We start from the raw sequence: 17,257 nt of genomic DNA, 5'->3' as shown, positions 1-17,257 counted from the left end.
CTCTAAATACCAAGTACACGACAAACACCTGCAGAAGTGTTTCCTAATCCTCCTGCAATGCTCCATTTCCCCAGCAGATGCCACTGCAGAAGTAAGGATGAGAAGCACAACAAGTGCACCCAGAGGCAATAATAGTCAGCTCCCACAGCACCCCTATCAAACACACACACTCCCAATTCCCACCGGTGCTGCCATCCCCTCTTTAAAGTGCCACCCTACATTTTAGACTTCACAGCAGCATCAAATTAAAGCACTTTACAGGAGTTTCCTTCCCCTCGGAGGTACAAACTTCTGTCAGGACCTGTCAGAACTCAAATAAGATCTCGTCAATGTGAGGAGAGCATGAGAACAGAATGTATCACAAGTGAAAATAGGCTGGCAGAGCTGGGGCTGTGCAGCTGGGGAAGGGAAGGCTGCAGGGAGAGCTGAGAGCAGCCTTCGGTATCTAAAGGGGCTCCCCATCCTGTTCAAACTGATCCTGGAATGTAAGCAATCAACTGCTTGTTATTAGAGAATCAGTGCAATAAGAAGGAGAGAACCCAGCAGGTCGGCTGCCCAGCCCTCCCCACACCAACAGCATGAGGAGGATTCTGAGTTCTCTCTGATCTGATCAACATTTGACATGATGTTCTGGAAGCGGAGGGATGAAAACACAACACAGGTTCCTCTGGAAAGGAGAAAAGCAGAGGGAAAGCAGCATCTGGACTGCACATTGTCCATAGACTGCATAGACATAGACTGCACAGACTCCACAAATGGCAAACTCTGCATATAGAGATGTTAATTCTGTTAATACCTCCACTTATTCCACTTAGGATTAGAGACATCTGAAACTGCCAGCCCTAGAAATCTGAAATCTTCTTACACTTGGATACTGCACACCCTATGGCAAAACCCAAACCAATGCTGGATAGTGCAGGATTAGTGTGTGAGCTTCAGAACAAAGGAGTGGCCGAGAGCAGGAGAATGCAAGAGGGATCTCAGGGCACCCTGCAGCAGCTCAGCACCCCACTGGCACACTGCAAGGACGGGGGGCTCATTACAGTCCCTGGGCCTCCAACTCTTCTGCTGTTCCCCACAGACAGGACCTGCTGGTTCCTGCACTGTATTGCCCCCCTTAAAGCAAAGGTCCCTGCTGGATTTATGCAGCCTGGCTCTCTTTCTGCAGGATTCCTTGGTCTGTGCAACACAATACAGAACACCAACTGCAGTGTCCTCTGCTCCAAGGGACAGGCACAGGTAAGGGGTACACAGCAGCCAGCCAGCATCCCTGGGAGATTGTTGCTGTGCAGAAAGCAAACAGCCAAGGAAAGGCAGGAGAGAGCACAGAGAGCAAAGAATGGATGCAAGGACACGGTTCAAAATGCTGTAAAGAACAGGAGTGCATGTGGGTGTGAGGAACAGCGTCACTTCTTTCCATGCTTCTACACAGCTCTGCCTCACTCCCATTTATCTCCTATAATCAGTGCACTCCACAGGCTCCCCCACAGTGAAGTGAAAGAAGGATATGGCAAATGAATGAGCCCAGTTTAGACCTAAAGGATGAATCCTGCTGGTGTCTGACCTGAGCAATCTCTGCAAATCAGCTTCACACACAAAAATTAGGGCACAACGTGTGGCCAGAGGTTGCCTGGAGGATCCTAGCATAGCTCCTCTCTTGCTGTCCTCCTGCTCCTGATGTAGGCTGAGGAACTGCAAGGAACTGTAGGATGCAGCTGTTTGGCCTTGCAGGGTGCTGAGTGTATCTGTCTCAATCTGCATGGCTGAGTATATATAGATATGTGCATGCTGTAAATGAGTGTGCCTGCATTTCATCCTCACTGCTGGTGGGACCTAAGGGCAGGGAGCTGCAGCCATCACAGAGTCAGCAAAGCCACAGAAAACAAGGGTTGCTGTGTTAGATGGGATTTCATTAGGCCAAGAAATAAATGCAAAACAAGGACAAACTTCCTGACCCCAGTTGTATCAACTGGCACTGAAAAACCCTGCTCCTATTCCCATACAACCTGCTGCACACGTAACCTTGGAGCACCTGAGGAGCAGCTGGGTGCCCCTGAACAGCTAATGCAAAGTATTGCACAGTACATTCTAGCACTGACTACAAGCCTCCATCCTGTGGGTTCAAACTGATCAGCCACACTCACCTGGATGGCTGGAACAAGGGTGAAATACCCGATCAGGATGATCCCAAGCTCTGTGGCCATATTCTTCATAATTGACCAGCTCTCATTGCTCAAACCTGGGGAAATAACACGGTTTATATAACACAGTAGAGAGGTTAGGAGGATCCTTGCAGGTGAACAGGCACAAGCACAGCTTAAAGGAGACTGCTTGCTGCATCCAGCATCTTTACCCAACAGACAAAAAAGGGCACTTCAAGGCTAAAATTCATATGACTTGTCTTGGGTATCTATTTGCAAGTCAAGTAACTGGCCTGCACATTCCAGTGTCCTTATCAGACAGGTTATCATTAATCCACCTGATGATGAGGGTGGTGACGCACTGAACAGGTTGCCCAAGGAGGCTGTGGATGCCCCATCCCTGCGGGCATTCAAGGCCAGGCTGGATGTGGCTCTGGGCAGCCTGGGCTGCTGGTTGTGACCCTGCACACAGCAGGGGGTTGGAACTGGATGATCTTTGAAGTCCTTTGTAACCCAGGCCATTCTATGCTGCTCCATCCCTGCAGAATTCCAAGGCCAGGCTGGATCAGGCCCTGGGTAACCTGACAGAGCTGTGCTGTCCCTGTGCATTGCAGGGGAGCTGGACTAGGCCTTCAGAGCTCCCTCCCAACCCTAAGGACTCGGTGGTTCTCTGACCATTAACTACAAAGAGAGCTGAGGACAGCTCAGCTCACAGCACTGCCTCAGCTCCAACCCTCTGAGGGCACCAAACAACGCGATGCAGCCATTCAGAACTGCAAAAGACCATTGAGTTTTTGAGTCCCATTTCTGATCTAGGAAAATAAGCACTCACATTTTTAAAACCAAGTATGTTTTTTCTGAGGATCACTCCAGAATATCCCTTCTTTTTTATGGTTGGAAATACTTGTTAAGGTTGCAAACCCCATTTCCCCATGGGCTGAGGATACTCAATTCCTCGTGCAGCTGCAGAGCTGATCGTTTTCTCACATACTCAGCAGAACTTAAGAGGAACTGTGGACTGTGCTTACAGTATCCATGACACAGTGGGAAAAGGTACTAAATATCCTCACCAGGGAATACAGCTCTCCCTTACCAACACTGTTTTAACCATGTTTAGCCAGTGCTTCACTCCATACTGTAAGAAGCAGTGCTCATAATGACAGGCTTCCATTAGTTCTTGGGAATAGTCAAAATATTAAGACAGACCATTAGGATTCAACTCCCAGTTCTCACTCAGCACAAACAGTGCTTGTTTCCACTACAGACCACAGCTAAGATCACACCTCCCAGTCCCAGCATTACCCGACTTTCTCCCTGTCAACAGCCTTCCTCCCTTCCTGGTCTAGTATTAAATGCAGAGGTTGGAGGCCCTGCCTGCAGCAGGGGTTGGATCTTGATGATCCTCAGGTTCCCTTCCAACCCAAGCCATTCTGTGATCCCGTGATTCCATACCTTGGGCGATGCGGAGCTTCACTTCCAGGTCAACAGGCGTAGAGACAACAGACTTGGTGAGGACCAACACATTCTCCAAGCCAATGACAACAACCAAGTATGGAAATATCTCTCTAAAGGACACAAGAACAGAACTGAGAATGAATCTCCCTCCAGCAAGTGCTTCTGGAGGAGGATGGCTGTGTGCTGTGCTGCTCAGTGCAGACCCAGGGGCTGTGTGCATGTACCCGCATCCCTGTGCAACTCACTGACAGCTCAGACAGCTAAACAACAGGCTTTGGGAGCACACCTGCCTCCTGCCACTACCACAGACCACATCCCAGTGCTGCTTCCAGCTGCCCACAGCTCAGCAGAATTTGCAGGCAGGCAGCTGCCATCAGCCTGTACCTTGCAAGGTCAGTGGGGAAGAAACACCTGCCTGGAAACACTGCTAACTCAGCCAGTTCCTTCCAATTCCTTGAACAAATGACAAGCTGAAACAGCAAGGGCTCCATTCAACGAAGGATTACTGAAAAAACACACACAAAACCCATGAAAGCTCCAGGAATCCGAACTGAACGCCAGCTCTATCAATGGCTGTGCAATGTGTCAGCCCCTCCATCTCCGGTCCATGACCTTCCCAGGAGGTGAATGCCCATATTAAGTGACAGAACACAAACACACGTAGCACACTCAGGGGCTCTTTGTACATGTCACAGAATCTGAAACCAGCAAGTGCTCGGTTCTGCCTTTATCTAAAGGCATTTTCAATTCGTATCCTTTGCCACTCCTCCAAGCAGCAGTTCAGGACAGAACCCAGATGTGAGAAAATCTCCTTGGAATCCTTAGGGATGGAAACTGCTGAATGAAGGGAATGAGGTCTGCTGTACAGCACAGCACAGATGTGCAGAGCAGGCTGCCCAAGAGCTTTGCAGAGTGCATGCAGAGTCCCATCCCTACACCCAGCCCTGCAAGACAGAGCAGATCTGCCTTGCCTTGCTTGCAATGAGCCTTTGGAAGGCAGCACAAACCTGGCAGAGGAAACCTGTAACTCACAGCTACACCCTGCTTCAACAGCTGATTCCATTGCTGAAGACAATTAATTAGTAGGCACAGATTATGAGGTGAAATAGTCCTTGAAGAGTCAGCAGTTTTCATTGCAGACCACAAGCAGCTTATGAGCAATCCAACCTGAGCTTCTCCTGCAGAGCAGTGCAAGGCTGTGCAGGTGAGATACAAGCTGTCACACCCTGCAAACAGCAGCAGCAAATAGGGAGCAGTGGGTCATCATCTGAGATTGCGATTCCTCTAATCTAGTTGAGATAGCAGCTGGTGGTGTGGTCACTTGTACTCTGCAATCAGCGGCCTTCACAGTCCTCCAGCTCTCACGTATTCCTCCCTCTGTGATCTCCAGGCATTCGGCCTCAGTTCAGCCTCAAACCCTGGACTGATCACATCACTGATCTCCACTGCGTTTCCTTTTCTGTAATAGGAGATTAACGTCTATCTTATCTATAATTATTTTATATAATTATATATTATTTTACTTCCCTAATATTTGAACTAAGCTGCAAGACAAGGGAAAACTATCAAAGGAAGACAGAAGATGACTGATAAAGGTGATGACTGATTAAGGTCTGGTTTATGTATCATACGGTAGTAAAAGGTCAATACTGATCTCTAATCAACAAGCTTCATTTCAGTACCTTACAAAAACAAGGGCTTATCACCAGTACAGGTGCCATTAAAACAAACACACCCACACCTACAAGGCTCTGCTGAAGTCAGAATGGATAAAGAAGGGTATAAGCCAGATCAAAGTTTAACCAAAGTAGTGTGACTCTGCAGCCCAAGGCTGGGCAAATCCTCGCGTGGTACCACCTGGTGTGTGACACACCACCGACACTCTGCCCAGTCAGGAAGCAGACAGAAGGCCAACCTGTCAGAGCCAGCACACGTCAATGAAAGCCCAGTGTCCTCCATCTAATTAAACTGCATTTATAAAGTACTGCAGGAATGAAGCTTCCAGCAGCTGAGCTTGAACTCCAAAGGAAACTGTCCACGCAATCATTTTAAGGCAAAGAATTTTCGCAGGAAAGCTACTTTAAGAAATAAGGACTGCATTAATTAAGGAATAGTTGGATTAGTTTGGCCCTTACGTGTGACAACTGTAAGGCTAACAGCACACAAAGGCCTTGGTCACGGTGCTAACCAAAACCAGATTAAACCCAAATCCCTTGGATCCCACTCATACATCTGCAACCAAACACTGTGATTTAGGTTGCATTATAAGTGCAAACTCCTCATGGATCCTATCTGCTCTACCTGTGCAGCTCGTCCTGTTTCATAATTAAGGCTCCTAATTACCACAGAGGTAAAAAAGGGAATAAATATTTCCATTTCTGAAGTCAATTATTCATAGCTCTTTTAGGCTGCTTGGGGAGGAACTCCCCTCTCTTAGTCAGGCTCGTGGTAAACTACTACCAGCACTGAGAAATCTTCCTCCTGGTCAGACCTGAAGCTGGAAGGAGAAATGGGAGGAAAAATGATGGGGTTCTTCCTCACTTACTCAGGGAAGGGGTCTGAAAACCAAAGGATTCTGGATTGAACTTTAATTAACTGGGTTCTCGGGTGTCCTCGACACAAACACGAGTGGTAATAACCACATCAAAAGCCTCAGCACCACATGCACAGGAACCCAGCCAGAAGAGACGCTGCAGGAGATCAGCAGTGGCTGCGCACTCACTCATGCTGGCCAGCAGGCAGACAGTGCAGGTCAGTTCTGACACCTTTACACACTTCTTCCCAGCTAAATGTAATGAAGCTGGCCAGAGAAAAAGCAGGAAGTCCTTCTGGATGCTAAGACAAGTCACTGCAGGAGAAAGGTATGTGGGTGCCTACTCTGCTGGCAGGAAATCGTGTTTGTGAATAAGACCTTGCCCAGCCAATTCCTTTTGCTTGAGGCTAAAGAGGCAACTGCTCAGCACTGAGGCACCCCTGGGAACACTGTGACCCAGCAAGGTCTTGTTGCTGGACAGAAAGAAACACACAGCCCTTCAGCTGTTATCAACTCATTTTACCTCCATCCGTCCTTGTTTAGGAAGAGGTTTGGTGCTGGAAACTTACCCTCCGTTAAGAGTAGGTGTCAAACCAAACAGCGTGCACAGCCCAACTGACATAAGCAAAGAGCTGAGCACTGTCACAACAGCTGCCAGAGCCAGGCCCCATTTTGATTTCACCATGTCAATCTTCCCTGAGAAACAGAATGCAAAGTCTCCATTAGCACATGAAAGAAGATGACACAAGGGATCCTCATCCTCATCTATGGCAGCAGTTATTTACTAGCCTGCAACCCAGAGCTGGTGGCAGCTCAGGGTCAGTGTCTGAAACACAGATCCCAGAACTCCCACTGTGTAAGAACACTCACAGGGATGGGATGGAGAATGGTACTTGGCTTGAACCTTATACCAGTTCCAGTACAGCACTACTGGGGCATGAGAAAAGGAATTTAAATATGGCCAGTAAGGTCTAAAACCACATGTATTTCATTTATATGACCACAAATCAGTCTACCCAAGTTGTAAAATGTGTCACTACTATGGCACTTAAGCTATGTAAGACACTGAATAGCTCAGAAGGTATCGCTAGGAGTAACAACACACTGGCTGAAAGGAACCAACAAGCAGAAACCAGATCAGCAAGGCTGCTAATCCTCCACGTGGCCATGGCCAAATTTCAACATCAGCTCTGCTGCTGAAACGGGAGGGAACTGCAGTGCTATGGCAGTGCCATGGACAGGGGAAGTGAACCCCATCCCTCATCCCTTCAGTGCTGCAGGCTGTACAGGCAGCTTACTAACTTGCTCTCCCCTCCAGGCTCTCCACCCCACAAACCTACGTGTGGAGAAGTAGATGTAAGCGAAGAGTATAATGTAGGTGGTGACGAGGGGTATGAGCTCAGCAATGCCAATCTCCTCCTTGAAGTGCACGTGAACGATGCTGTCCTCCCGCAGCGTGCAGTTCGGACTGGGATGCAGCATCTTGAGGCGAGAACGGAGGCTGCTGAGGAACCTGGGGGGGAGAAGGGAGAAGGATGTCAGCCACACTGAGCCAGACAGACAGCGAGCAACTCCAAGCAGGAGCCCAGTGAGTTCAAATAACAAGGATCTCCACAGATTCATAGAGATTTACACAACACAGCTCTCTCTAGGGCTGAGTGCTCACTCTGCTCCTCCGGGGCACAAACTACATTCAGCACATCTGCACACATCTCCCACACCTTGACTTCTGTAAAGCTTCAAAGATAACTACGAAGATTCAGCAAAACTATATAAAGCAAGGGCTCGTCATCAAAAACCTTGGCCCTGGGGAGCAGAACAACCCGCAGGCTCAAACATCCCCTACATCTTCAGTAATTACGGCTCCCACGTGACAGTCCTTGAGGCTGAAGGGCTCTTGGATGGGCACAGGTTTGGCTGCTGTTGTGTCCCAGGCATTCCCTGGGGAATTCTATGCAGCACTGAGCAGATTGTTCCGTCCTCAGATTAGCTCAAGCCAAAGCACCTCTGCCAACACTGCCACGGGGGTTCCGCAGTTGGTACCAGCTGAATTAGCACTTACTGGAAAGCAAAGTGCTCCAGCTCTATGCACCAGGAACTGGGTCAAAGCACCAACTGGGCCTTGGCTGCTACAGCTGACAGCTCCGTGTGCTGATGAAGCCATCATCAGAGGAACCCCCAGTACCAGCTTTGGGTCCTATGCCTACTGTACTTTAGAATGAATCCAAGTGCTGACAGTATTTCCTTTCTCCCCGGTAGAGCACCCTGTTTATCTACAGCACCTCCAGAGGACCCCAAAATACTCCAGAACGGAAGGAAATGGAGACTAAACAAAAGCACAGCAAGAATCAGAATAGGAAAAAGAAAATCAGCAAGCTGCCCAAGAAATGAGTGCAGGTCTCCTAGCATTAAAACAGCACAGCCAGAGCTCCCTACCTGGAGTCATATCGCTGGAGACCCAGTGTGACAGTGTAAGACACCACTCGCTTCCTGTTGTACAGGTTCACCCCACTGTATTTCCCAGGGAGTCCAAACAACAGATCTGCAAAAACACAGCATGGATAAGAGGAAAACAGGCAAACAGGATGTGACGTGAGAATATTTGTAGTGAAAAATTCAGAGGTACAGTGTTCTGATAGGAGACACCTTCTCAGTGCTTTGTTGAGATGCTGTTGATGTGTATAGATGCCTGATGGAGGGGTAATAAATGATGGAGACAGTGGTCTGCCCTCTAATCCTAACCCATGAGACAGCTAGCTTGTCACCTCCTCCTAAGTAAGGCCCCACGTGCTCCAGATGCTCCTTCACACAAAGCAGAGCTCCCCTCATTTCAATGCTGACCTGTCACAAGGAGACAGGCGCTGAATGTAACAGACAATAGCACAAGGGAAAAAGCATTGTGCACATGTAGAGTAACAGGAAGAAAAGCCTGAACAACTTGCCTGTTATTTTTACACCTATAGAAAGGAGGCTCACTGAGTGGAATTATTTGCTTTCCACAAATATAGAATGGGCTTGAAACACGGGTACAAAGCAGGTGGTGAAATATACAAGGCAGCTTCATTCTGGATGTTGAGAGTAACAAAATGCCACCCAATTTGGTAGTAGCAGCAATAGATAGCGAGGACAAAACAGCAATGCAAGCCACAGGTATCTCTCATTGCTTCCTTGGCACTTCAGCCTCCTACCTTTGAGAGTAGCTGACGTCTGCAGAGTCTTTGGTTCATGCTGGTGGATGGTTTTGATGATATCTGGGTCAGCATTGAATCGCTCTCGATCATTCTGCCAGAAGTTCCCTGGAGACAGCAACAGACAGCCGTGTTCGGGGAGCAGATTGCGCAGCTTCTTGAGGCCAGGAAGAAGGTCTGTTACCTGAAGGCAAACCTCCTCCAGGCTTTTGACACCAGAGCTGAAATGCAAATGAAGATCAGACACCGCTGTGTAAGGTGCAGCTCTCACAAACAAAAGGCAAAGCCTCTGAGATGAATAACCCAAAGACCCACATCTTAATAACCAAGGATGGAGAGCCCTGCGCCATGGACCAGGACCTCCCTGTGACAGCATGCAATATCCAGAACCTCTTTATCATTTCTCTGCACACTCTCTGGCCTCACAGCTTTCCCTGCTCACCCAGCAGAGATGCCATAGCTTTCAGTTCCATGTTTAAGGTACCACCCTTCAGTCCACAGAGAAACTGCCTCCCTGAAATTCCCCTTCAAAGACCTTAAACTCCTCCAGTTCTTTGCACATATGTTGAATGGGGCACTACACAGGAATACTTCTTAGCCTGCTTGAGGTGGGTAAGATACAGAGACTGCTCTAAAACACACAAAGGATTCAATATCTGCAACTGTGCATGATGTTTTTGGCATTGCCCTGTACTGCGTGGAACAGAAAATTTCTTGCAGGTTCAGATATGAATGGAGCTGTAACACCACAATCAGGAGTGAACTTGGGGTTGTGACACAGTTACACAATCCTTATCCAGCAGCAATTCAGGAGAGACTCAGCTCGGGCTTCCAGCAGCACCTGACTGGGAGGGCTCAGTTATAACCTATCAGCACAACATTTGGCCAGACAAGCCAGAGCTGCTGATCCAGAAGAGAACACCTCCCTCAACACCACATGGGCAATCAGTGGTGCTTGCACAGAAGAGGCTATTTAACAGAGGCCAATTTAAGGCTCTGGAGAACAACCTTCCCTGGCTCCAGCCCAAGGGTAACAGAGAAGACTGCTCTAGAAGACAAATCAGTCCAAGTCCTGTTTTAAAATGCCTTCCCTTGAGGGCTTTTTACACAATGACCACAAGGAGAAAACATGGAACCCAACCAGTAATGACTGAGTTACGACTTTGCTGCCAACCCCACCAGAACCTAAATCCCATCCCTGCAGGGTAAGAAAAGCCACAGCTGTCAAAATACCACACCAGAAGATGCATCAGCCAATACTTATTGTGTGTTATACTTAATGTGCTTATGAGAACAGCAGCTTTCTAAAAGAGAATCCAAAAGAACTGATGCAGTGATGCCCTCAGACGAATTAAGAAGACTGAGCTTTGTATTTAGGCTTTAATTAAGTCTGAAACTTAACAGTGACAACAGTTCACGCTGCACACGAGCCTGTGAGAGCTCTCATTTATGAAGCGAATGCATATGGCCCACGTGCCCAGCACTGTAGGTGCAGAGATCAATACCAAGAGTAATGAAAATAGAATCCCTTTGTGTCTCCTATCCAGTTGCCAGCAATCTGCTGCTGCTTCTGTGCCACCTCAGTACCAAAGAATGCTTTGTTTTCGTAGCAAGAAAATGACCTGTGCTTAACTTTGATACTGATAAAACCAACTGATGAGAAGGAAATGGACAAAGGGTTCTGAGGTCATTTCAGGATTTACATCACAGCTTCTGGAAATCGCCAACCTGCCACCAAATGGGAGCCCCCAGCCCAGGGCTCAGGTTCAAAGGCCTCAGGCTTTTGTGTAAGGCTGGTTCTGCCCCCATGCTGCCTCATGGCTCATCAAGGGCAACGCAAAAAGGGGAGATAATGAGCAGACAGAGCACAGCAGGAGGAAGTTGCTTCTGACGTGTAACTGGCAACTACATAAAGATTGCTATCTAAAATTATACATATGATCGAGGCAGAGATGAACTGGAAACAGAAAGAACGCCAAGGCTTTGTGAGCCAGAAGCAAAGAGCTCTATATTTAACAGCGTGAGTGGCACTTCTAAATATTATCAGAGAGAAAGGAGACAGTTAACTCACACAGATGGGTTCTTAAAAAAGGATGAACCATCAGGTAGAGTGGTACAGGGAATGCTCAGAAAGGAAGCAATGGAGAATGCTGCCAGGGAAATGAATCAAGAGCACGTGTTCCCCAGCCATGTGAATTAGAGGACAAAGAATGAAGAAAGCCAGGAGGTGATCAAAGACCCCAACCTCACCACACTGCCTGCTCTCACCATCATTCTTCACACTGGACTTAGAAGGAAAAGCCAGGAAGCCCCTCTGTCCTTAGAAAGCAAACACTGACAGCAAATAAAAACTAGAAAAAGAGGCCAAAAGAGGCAAATTAACGTGTATGAAATGTGTTACAGAATCATAGAATGGCTTAGGTTGGAAGGGACCCCAAGGATCACGGAGCTCCAACCCCCCACCACAGGCAGGGCCACCAACCTCCCCATTTCAGAGCAGCCCAGGCTGCCCAGGGCCCCATCCAACCTGGCCTTCAACACCTCCAGGGATGGACGGGGCATCCACAGCCTCTGGGCAGCTGTTCCAGCACCTCCCCACTCTCATAGTAAGAAGTTACATTCTTGGTTTATTATTGATTTACAAAGTAAGAATATGCCAAACTAAACCCAGTGGTCGCTCCTTTCAAATGCTTGACTTGTTAGAACAGGAGGGTCTCATCTACATGAGACATCTACAACCACTGCAACCAACTGAAACCAGAGCCATCTTTGCAGTGTGAGCCATGAGTTTCCTATGTCTAGTTTAACAACCAAGGACTTGGGCTGGGGAGAATGAGTTCTCCCTGTAAATATCTGGAAGCAGAGCAGAGCTATTTTTGCACAGATGCTGTGTCAGGAGAAAAACAAGCAGGTAGAAACCGGCCCTAAACGCAGATAGAGTGGAAAGCCAGGAGAAAGATCCTGATCATGTGAAATTGTAGAAGAGTTTTGCAATAGGCACAGTGGTGTCAAGTGAACTTGCTTTAATACAAATCTTGCACGCTTATGGAAAGGATTATATGGCACTGCTAACTGCTACAGGAGGGGTAACCTTGGAGGACCATTCCTGACCTCTCAGCCTAAGGATCCAACTGGAGTTTTGCTGACATTTAACATGGGCTAAAGGACAGGTAAGTCCTCCAGCACAAAAGCCAAAGTGCTGCAGATGCAGGGCTGCTGTGACATCCCTCAGCAGCAGCAGTTTTGAGAAGCAAACAAAGTCAAAGCTGATGATCAGACTTAATAGGCCATAATTGAGAAGATGGATGTGTGCAGTTCTGCCTCTCACACCAGCCTTGACAAGCAGCGGTTACCTGTCTCTCAGGGCATGGTTCCGAATCTCTTCCACCAGCTGGAAGACGCGGGACAGCGGCGAACGAAAGACATCGACAGCAAGGAAGTTCTTCTGCCATGGGGAGACGGTGGCTTTGACAAAGATCTGCTGGATGTAGGCCACAGGAGCACCAATGTACTGCGGGGAAAGCAGAGGGAGAATGGGAGCACACGGTGAGCTGGAAGCTGCAGAGCAGAATCAGATCACAGCCTGGCAAGCTTTCAGAAAGGGGTTTGCCAAACTATATTTTTCTCTCCCAAATTAGAGGTGAAACACAGCATTAGTAATGTAGCATCAACCTGAGTTAGCTGTGTAGAGAAAAAGCTCTATTGCAGAGGAAGGATAGAAGAAGGTAAATAATATTGATCACAATAAGAACGTGCATGGAGAGATTAGACAGAGAAAAATTAACAGGCAACTTCCCCTTTACAGAGAGTCTGGAATGAAAAAGAACAACACGGGTTGCAAAGCAATGTTTCATTACTGCTTCCTGATGTACTGGATCAGGTTATCAGCCCTGTTGGAAAGCTTCAGGGTTGCACCTTGTTCATGGCAAAGAAACGTTCATTCCTCACCCTGAACATCAGGATCTAAGTGTAGTTTACCTGCGTGGTTTGTACCACTCAACCAGCCGCTGCTCTAGGTTGCATGCCTTCCTATGGCATTAGGAAACTGGAGCCTGTTCTCCCAGAGCCCATCATTAAATTGCCCTAGGACAAAACTATCCTGCTGCCCTACAAAGCTCCCCACACACACATACCCAGTCAGGGCGCTCGCTGAGATCTCCCTGCTGTGAGACCACATCTGGGGAGGGTGGAAAGTAATCCTTCACTGGGGTGCTGAACTCCACAGGTCCCGTTCCAGGTAAGGGCAGCTTGAGCAGCGGGTAGCTGTGGATAAGACAGAAGTGAGAAACATTGTCATTTGGGTTGGTTGGTTGTTTTATGCCAGGCTTTTAAACAGTCTAGCAGAAGGGCTCAGAGAATGAATGGGCTGAATAACAGGAGCCCACCCCGGCTTACACCCATCTCTGCAGGACAGGAGACACAGCCACAATATAACAGTGCTTCAGATCTCGTGGGAACAGTTTTACACATTTCTCCAATACACAAGAGAGGTTTTCTCCCATGGAAATGGACAGGAAAGAATCCTGGGAGACAAAAAGGGAAGTAGGTAGTGCTGGGAACAGCCACATCTCTGCTATTGCACAGCCTGCACAAAACCATCACATCAAATCATAGAATCACAGCACGGCCTGGGTTACAAAGGCCCACAGTGCTCATCCAGCTCCAACCCCCTGCTGTGTGCAGGGTCACCAACCAGCAGCCCAGGCTGCCCAGAGCCACATCCAGCCTGGCCTTGAATGCCTGCAGGGATGGGGCATCCACAGCCTCCTTGTTCCATTTAATGCCTGCAGGGATGGGGCATCCACAGCCTCCTTGTTCCATTTAATGCCTGCAGGGATGGGGCATCCACAGCCTCCTTGGGCAACCTGTTCAGTGCGTCACCACCCTCTGGGTGAAAAATGAGATCATTAGTTGCAGTTAGATGGCTCCTTTCCTGACCCAGCAGCAATCAGCTCACAGCACAGCTCGGCAGCATTTGTCTTCTTCTTCCTTTGCAATCCTCAGATCACTGCAGCACAATAAATACCTAAAAGCATTTGAGAGTTGAAATACCCAGCTTTCAGAGAGTTATTACCTTCAGTTTTCCCACCATTCTGCTAAAACCGGAATTTAGCTCCGGAGAGTCTCTAAAGTCATTAAAACCATATGAGAACAGAACTGATGGAAAAAGCAAACCTGCTGCCCGCCAGGTGCTGCCCAACCACTGCAGTGGAGCACAAAGCAGAGCTCAGAGCTTCCAGGGCTTTCTGACGCTGCTGCTTCTGCCCTTTTATGTGAGATGCATGTCAAACTATCAGGCCTCGAACTCCTGGCACATCTTTCACTATAGCCAAGCTTTCCTGGCACTGCTGTCAGCATAAATATAAAGGCCTTGGAATTGTTTCCACGCAGTACTCTGCTGGCTCTGGTAGGGATTAGCTTGCATCATCAAAGGCCGTGGAGCGGATAAGCAGCAGCTAAAGATAAGGCTTCAGACTGAACAACAAAAGCTGAAAAAGAGTAATGGAATCAAAAGCGAAGCTTGTCAGATTTGCTATTTCATGAGTCTGACAAAAACACAGCATCTAATTATTATCCTTCCATTGTGCAACGGGAAAGAAGAGGAAAAAACGGAACGATGTGATAATGCACGAGAGGTGAAAACGCCCAACAAAAGCCCCAATCTGGAGATGTAGCGCAGCCTCTTTTCCTTTCCCAAGCAGCAATCAGCTTTTGGCCCTTTTAAAAGACAGCTGCTTGTCACAGCTGAAAGCAAAGGCTGCAGAGATAAACAGAGCAACCACCGCGTGTCTGAGCCACACGATGGCAGATATCAATTAGAACAGAGGATGTGAGATATACAAAGCTGAATGAGCTCAGCAGGTGACCAAGGTGACGGGTCCTGCTGGTGTTGTCAGATAAGAGAAGCAAGCAGAGCCTGGTGATGCACCTCAAGAGGAGCTTCAGTACCTTGAATGTGGTGAAAACTATTTTGTATAAAGATGAAAACAATTAAAACAGGCACGATGAGCTCCTGGGATGATGCCTGTCCTTGGGAAGAACCCTCCTGTGGATTCTCCATCACTGGAGATGCTCAGAAGCCAAGCAGACAGTCTGACCCCAAGCTCAGCCCTGCTGTGAGCAGAGACCTCATGCACTGCAGTACCCATAAGGATCAGAGATCTGACGGCTTTGCTGCAGCCTCCTGCTGAAACCAAGCTCAGCAAGAGCCCTTTGCTCAGGGCCATGCCATCAGGCTGTGCATATCTGCAAGGACAGAGGACCTACAGCTTCTCTGGGCATCTATTCTGATAACTGATCGCCCTCTTAATAAACAGATTTTCCCTTAAACCTACCCTACATGTCTCCTACCCAGTGGTGTGGCAGCAGTGAGATCTACTTGGAATGAAGCTCTTTGGTTCCTCAGCCCCCTCCCCACTTTGATGCCCTCCTTGCTGAGAGCTCCACTCGATCCATCCCAGCACAGCAATGTTTCTGAGCCCCAGCCCAGCTGCAGGACAGCAGCTGTGGTTTCACAGGCCTATGGAGGCCTGTTGGTTTATTTCTCTGCTGCAAAAGTCATTTAATACAATCTGTAGAGGGGAAGAAGCCAACCACTCCCATCCTGAAGTACAAACCACCTTCCAGAACGCTGGGCAAGGCAACTCACAGCTCCTGAAGGGCTATTTTGAAATGCACAAAGGTGGATTTCTTCTCGGTTTGCTGTTTTTGTCACGTTAGGACTTTGCTATTTGTCCCCAGAACTCAGAAGTACACGCAAATGCAACACGGGAAAGAGCGAATGGTGCTTTTTTTGGCAGAGCCACGAGTAACAAAACGAGAGGATGAGCAAAGGGGGAATTTTTACAGGAAAAATATAAAGCAGCTCTGGAGCCACCCATGCACTAAGGAGAACATCCTCCTGCAGCTGCCAGGGCAGCCAACACAAGCACAGCTCCTATATGCCACCACCCCTTCAGGCCTGAGCTCAGTGCAGCCTGAATGGAGCTCAGCACTTCCCTGCAATCAGTTGTTTAAATGAGGTCTATGGTCTATGTTCAGCTGCAGGGCCACACTGCCCAACTCATCCTTGGCTGCAAAGCTGTTTTCCAGCCCATCAACTCTCAGTCTGCACAGTTCCAGGAGCTTATTCTACCCAGTGCAGGACTTTGTATTTGCTTTTGTGTCTTCATTGAGCTTTCCAAGGTTCACATCAATCTTCCCAACCTGTCAGCGTGTCTCTGTGCAACAGACATCATATGGATGGCTTGGATGCCAACCTGCACAACCTGCTGTGGCAGGGGTTGGATTCCACAATCCCTTCCAACCCTTGTGATTGTGTGAGCATCAGACACCTGCTCATGTAAAGTTTTGCTGTCTGATGAAAGAGCACAGGATGTGAGTTCCAGTACACGCTGACTGCAAGATGTTTAGAGGTGAGTTCTTGAAGGCATTTAGCTGTAGATGCTGATTTGTTATGAGTGGATCTCATCAGTGACACCTGAGACCAAAAGCAGGCAGGAAGTGATAAACTAACATGATGGCACCCAGAAATGCAATGGGCCTACTATTGTAGTCATCAAAACACAATAACACTGCATTAATAGCTGCTCCTGAGGTACCAGGAGCATCCCACAGCCACTAAGCATGGCCAGGATGCTCCCTCTGCACTCCTTACCCCCACAAAAAGGGCTCCCAGTAAGTTCCAGGGTGATGATTCCCAGCCTTCAGCTTCGCTCCTCTTCATACTACCCCATGCTAAAGAACTGTTTGACCACCAGAGAAAGGGGTGAACGCCCAGACAGAAAGCACAGAGTAAGGAGGGGAGCAAAGGGAGATCTAAAATGGGTCACGGGAAAGTCCAAAGAAAACCAAACAGGGCTGGATTTGAGGAGGGTTTTTTCAGACCCCAACCCTCTGCAAACGCAAAAGAAAACCAGATTGTCTGTGGGGCAGCACGG

General features: G+C 48.2%; 1 protein-coding gene across 2 annotated transcripts in view; it reads right to left on the bottom strand.

The window, feature by feature from the left end:
* The window catches only part of SCAP (SREBF chaperone), a 38,177-nt gene that overhangs the window by 9,755 nt on the left and 11,165 nt on the right, over positions 1-17,257 (bottom strand). For both annotated transcript variants that reach the window (XM_015852712.2, XM_015852711.2), the window contains 8 exons: positions 13,451-13,580; positions 12,671-12,828; positions 9,318-9,538; positions 8,566-8,671; positions 7,470-7,642; positions 6,699-6,825; positions 3,594-3,706; positions 2,145-2,239 (listed from right to left, as the gene is read on the bottom strand). In XM_015852712.2, coding sequence (XP_015708198.1) covers positions 2,145-2,239; positions 3,594-3,706; positions 6,699-6,825; positions 7,470-7,642; positions 8,566-8,671; positions 9,318-9,538; positions 12,671-12,828; positions 13,451-13,580 — 1,123 coding nt within the window. The remainder of the gene's footprint in view (positions 1-2,144; positions 2,240-3,593; positions 3,707-6,698; positions 6,826-7,469; positions 7,643-8,565; positions 8,672-9,317; positions 9,539-12,670; positions 12,829-13,450; positions 13,581-17,257) is intronic.

The sequence above is a fragment of the Coturnix japonica genome, chromosome 2 (assembly GCF_001577835.2).
Source record: "Coturnix japonica isolate 7356 chromosome 2, Coturnix japonica 2.1, whole genome shotgun sequence".
Taxonomy (NCBI): Eukaryota; Metazoa; Chordata; class Aves; order Galliformes; family Phasianidae; genus Coturnix; species Coturnix japonica.
This window is presented reverse-complemented; position numbering and strand designations above follow the sequence as displayed.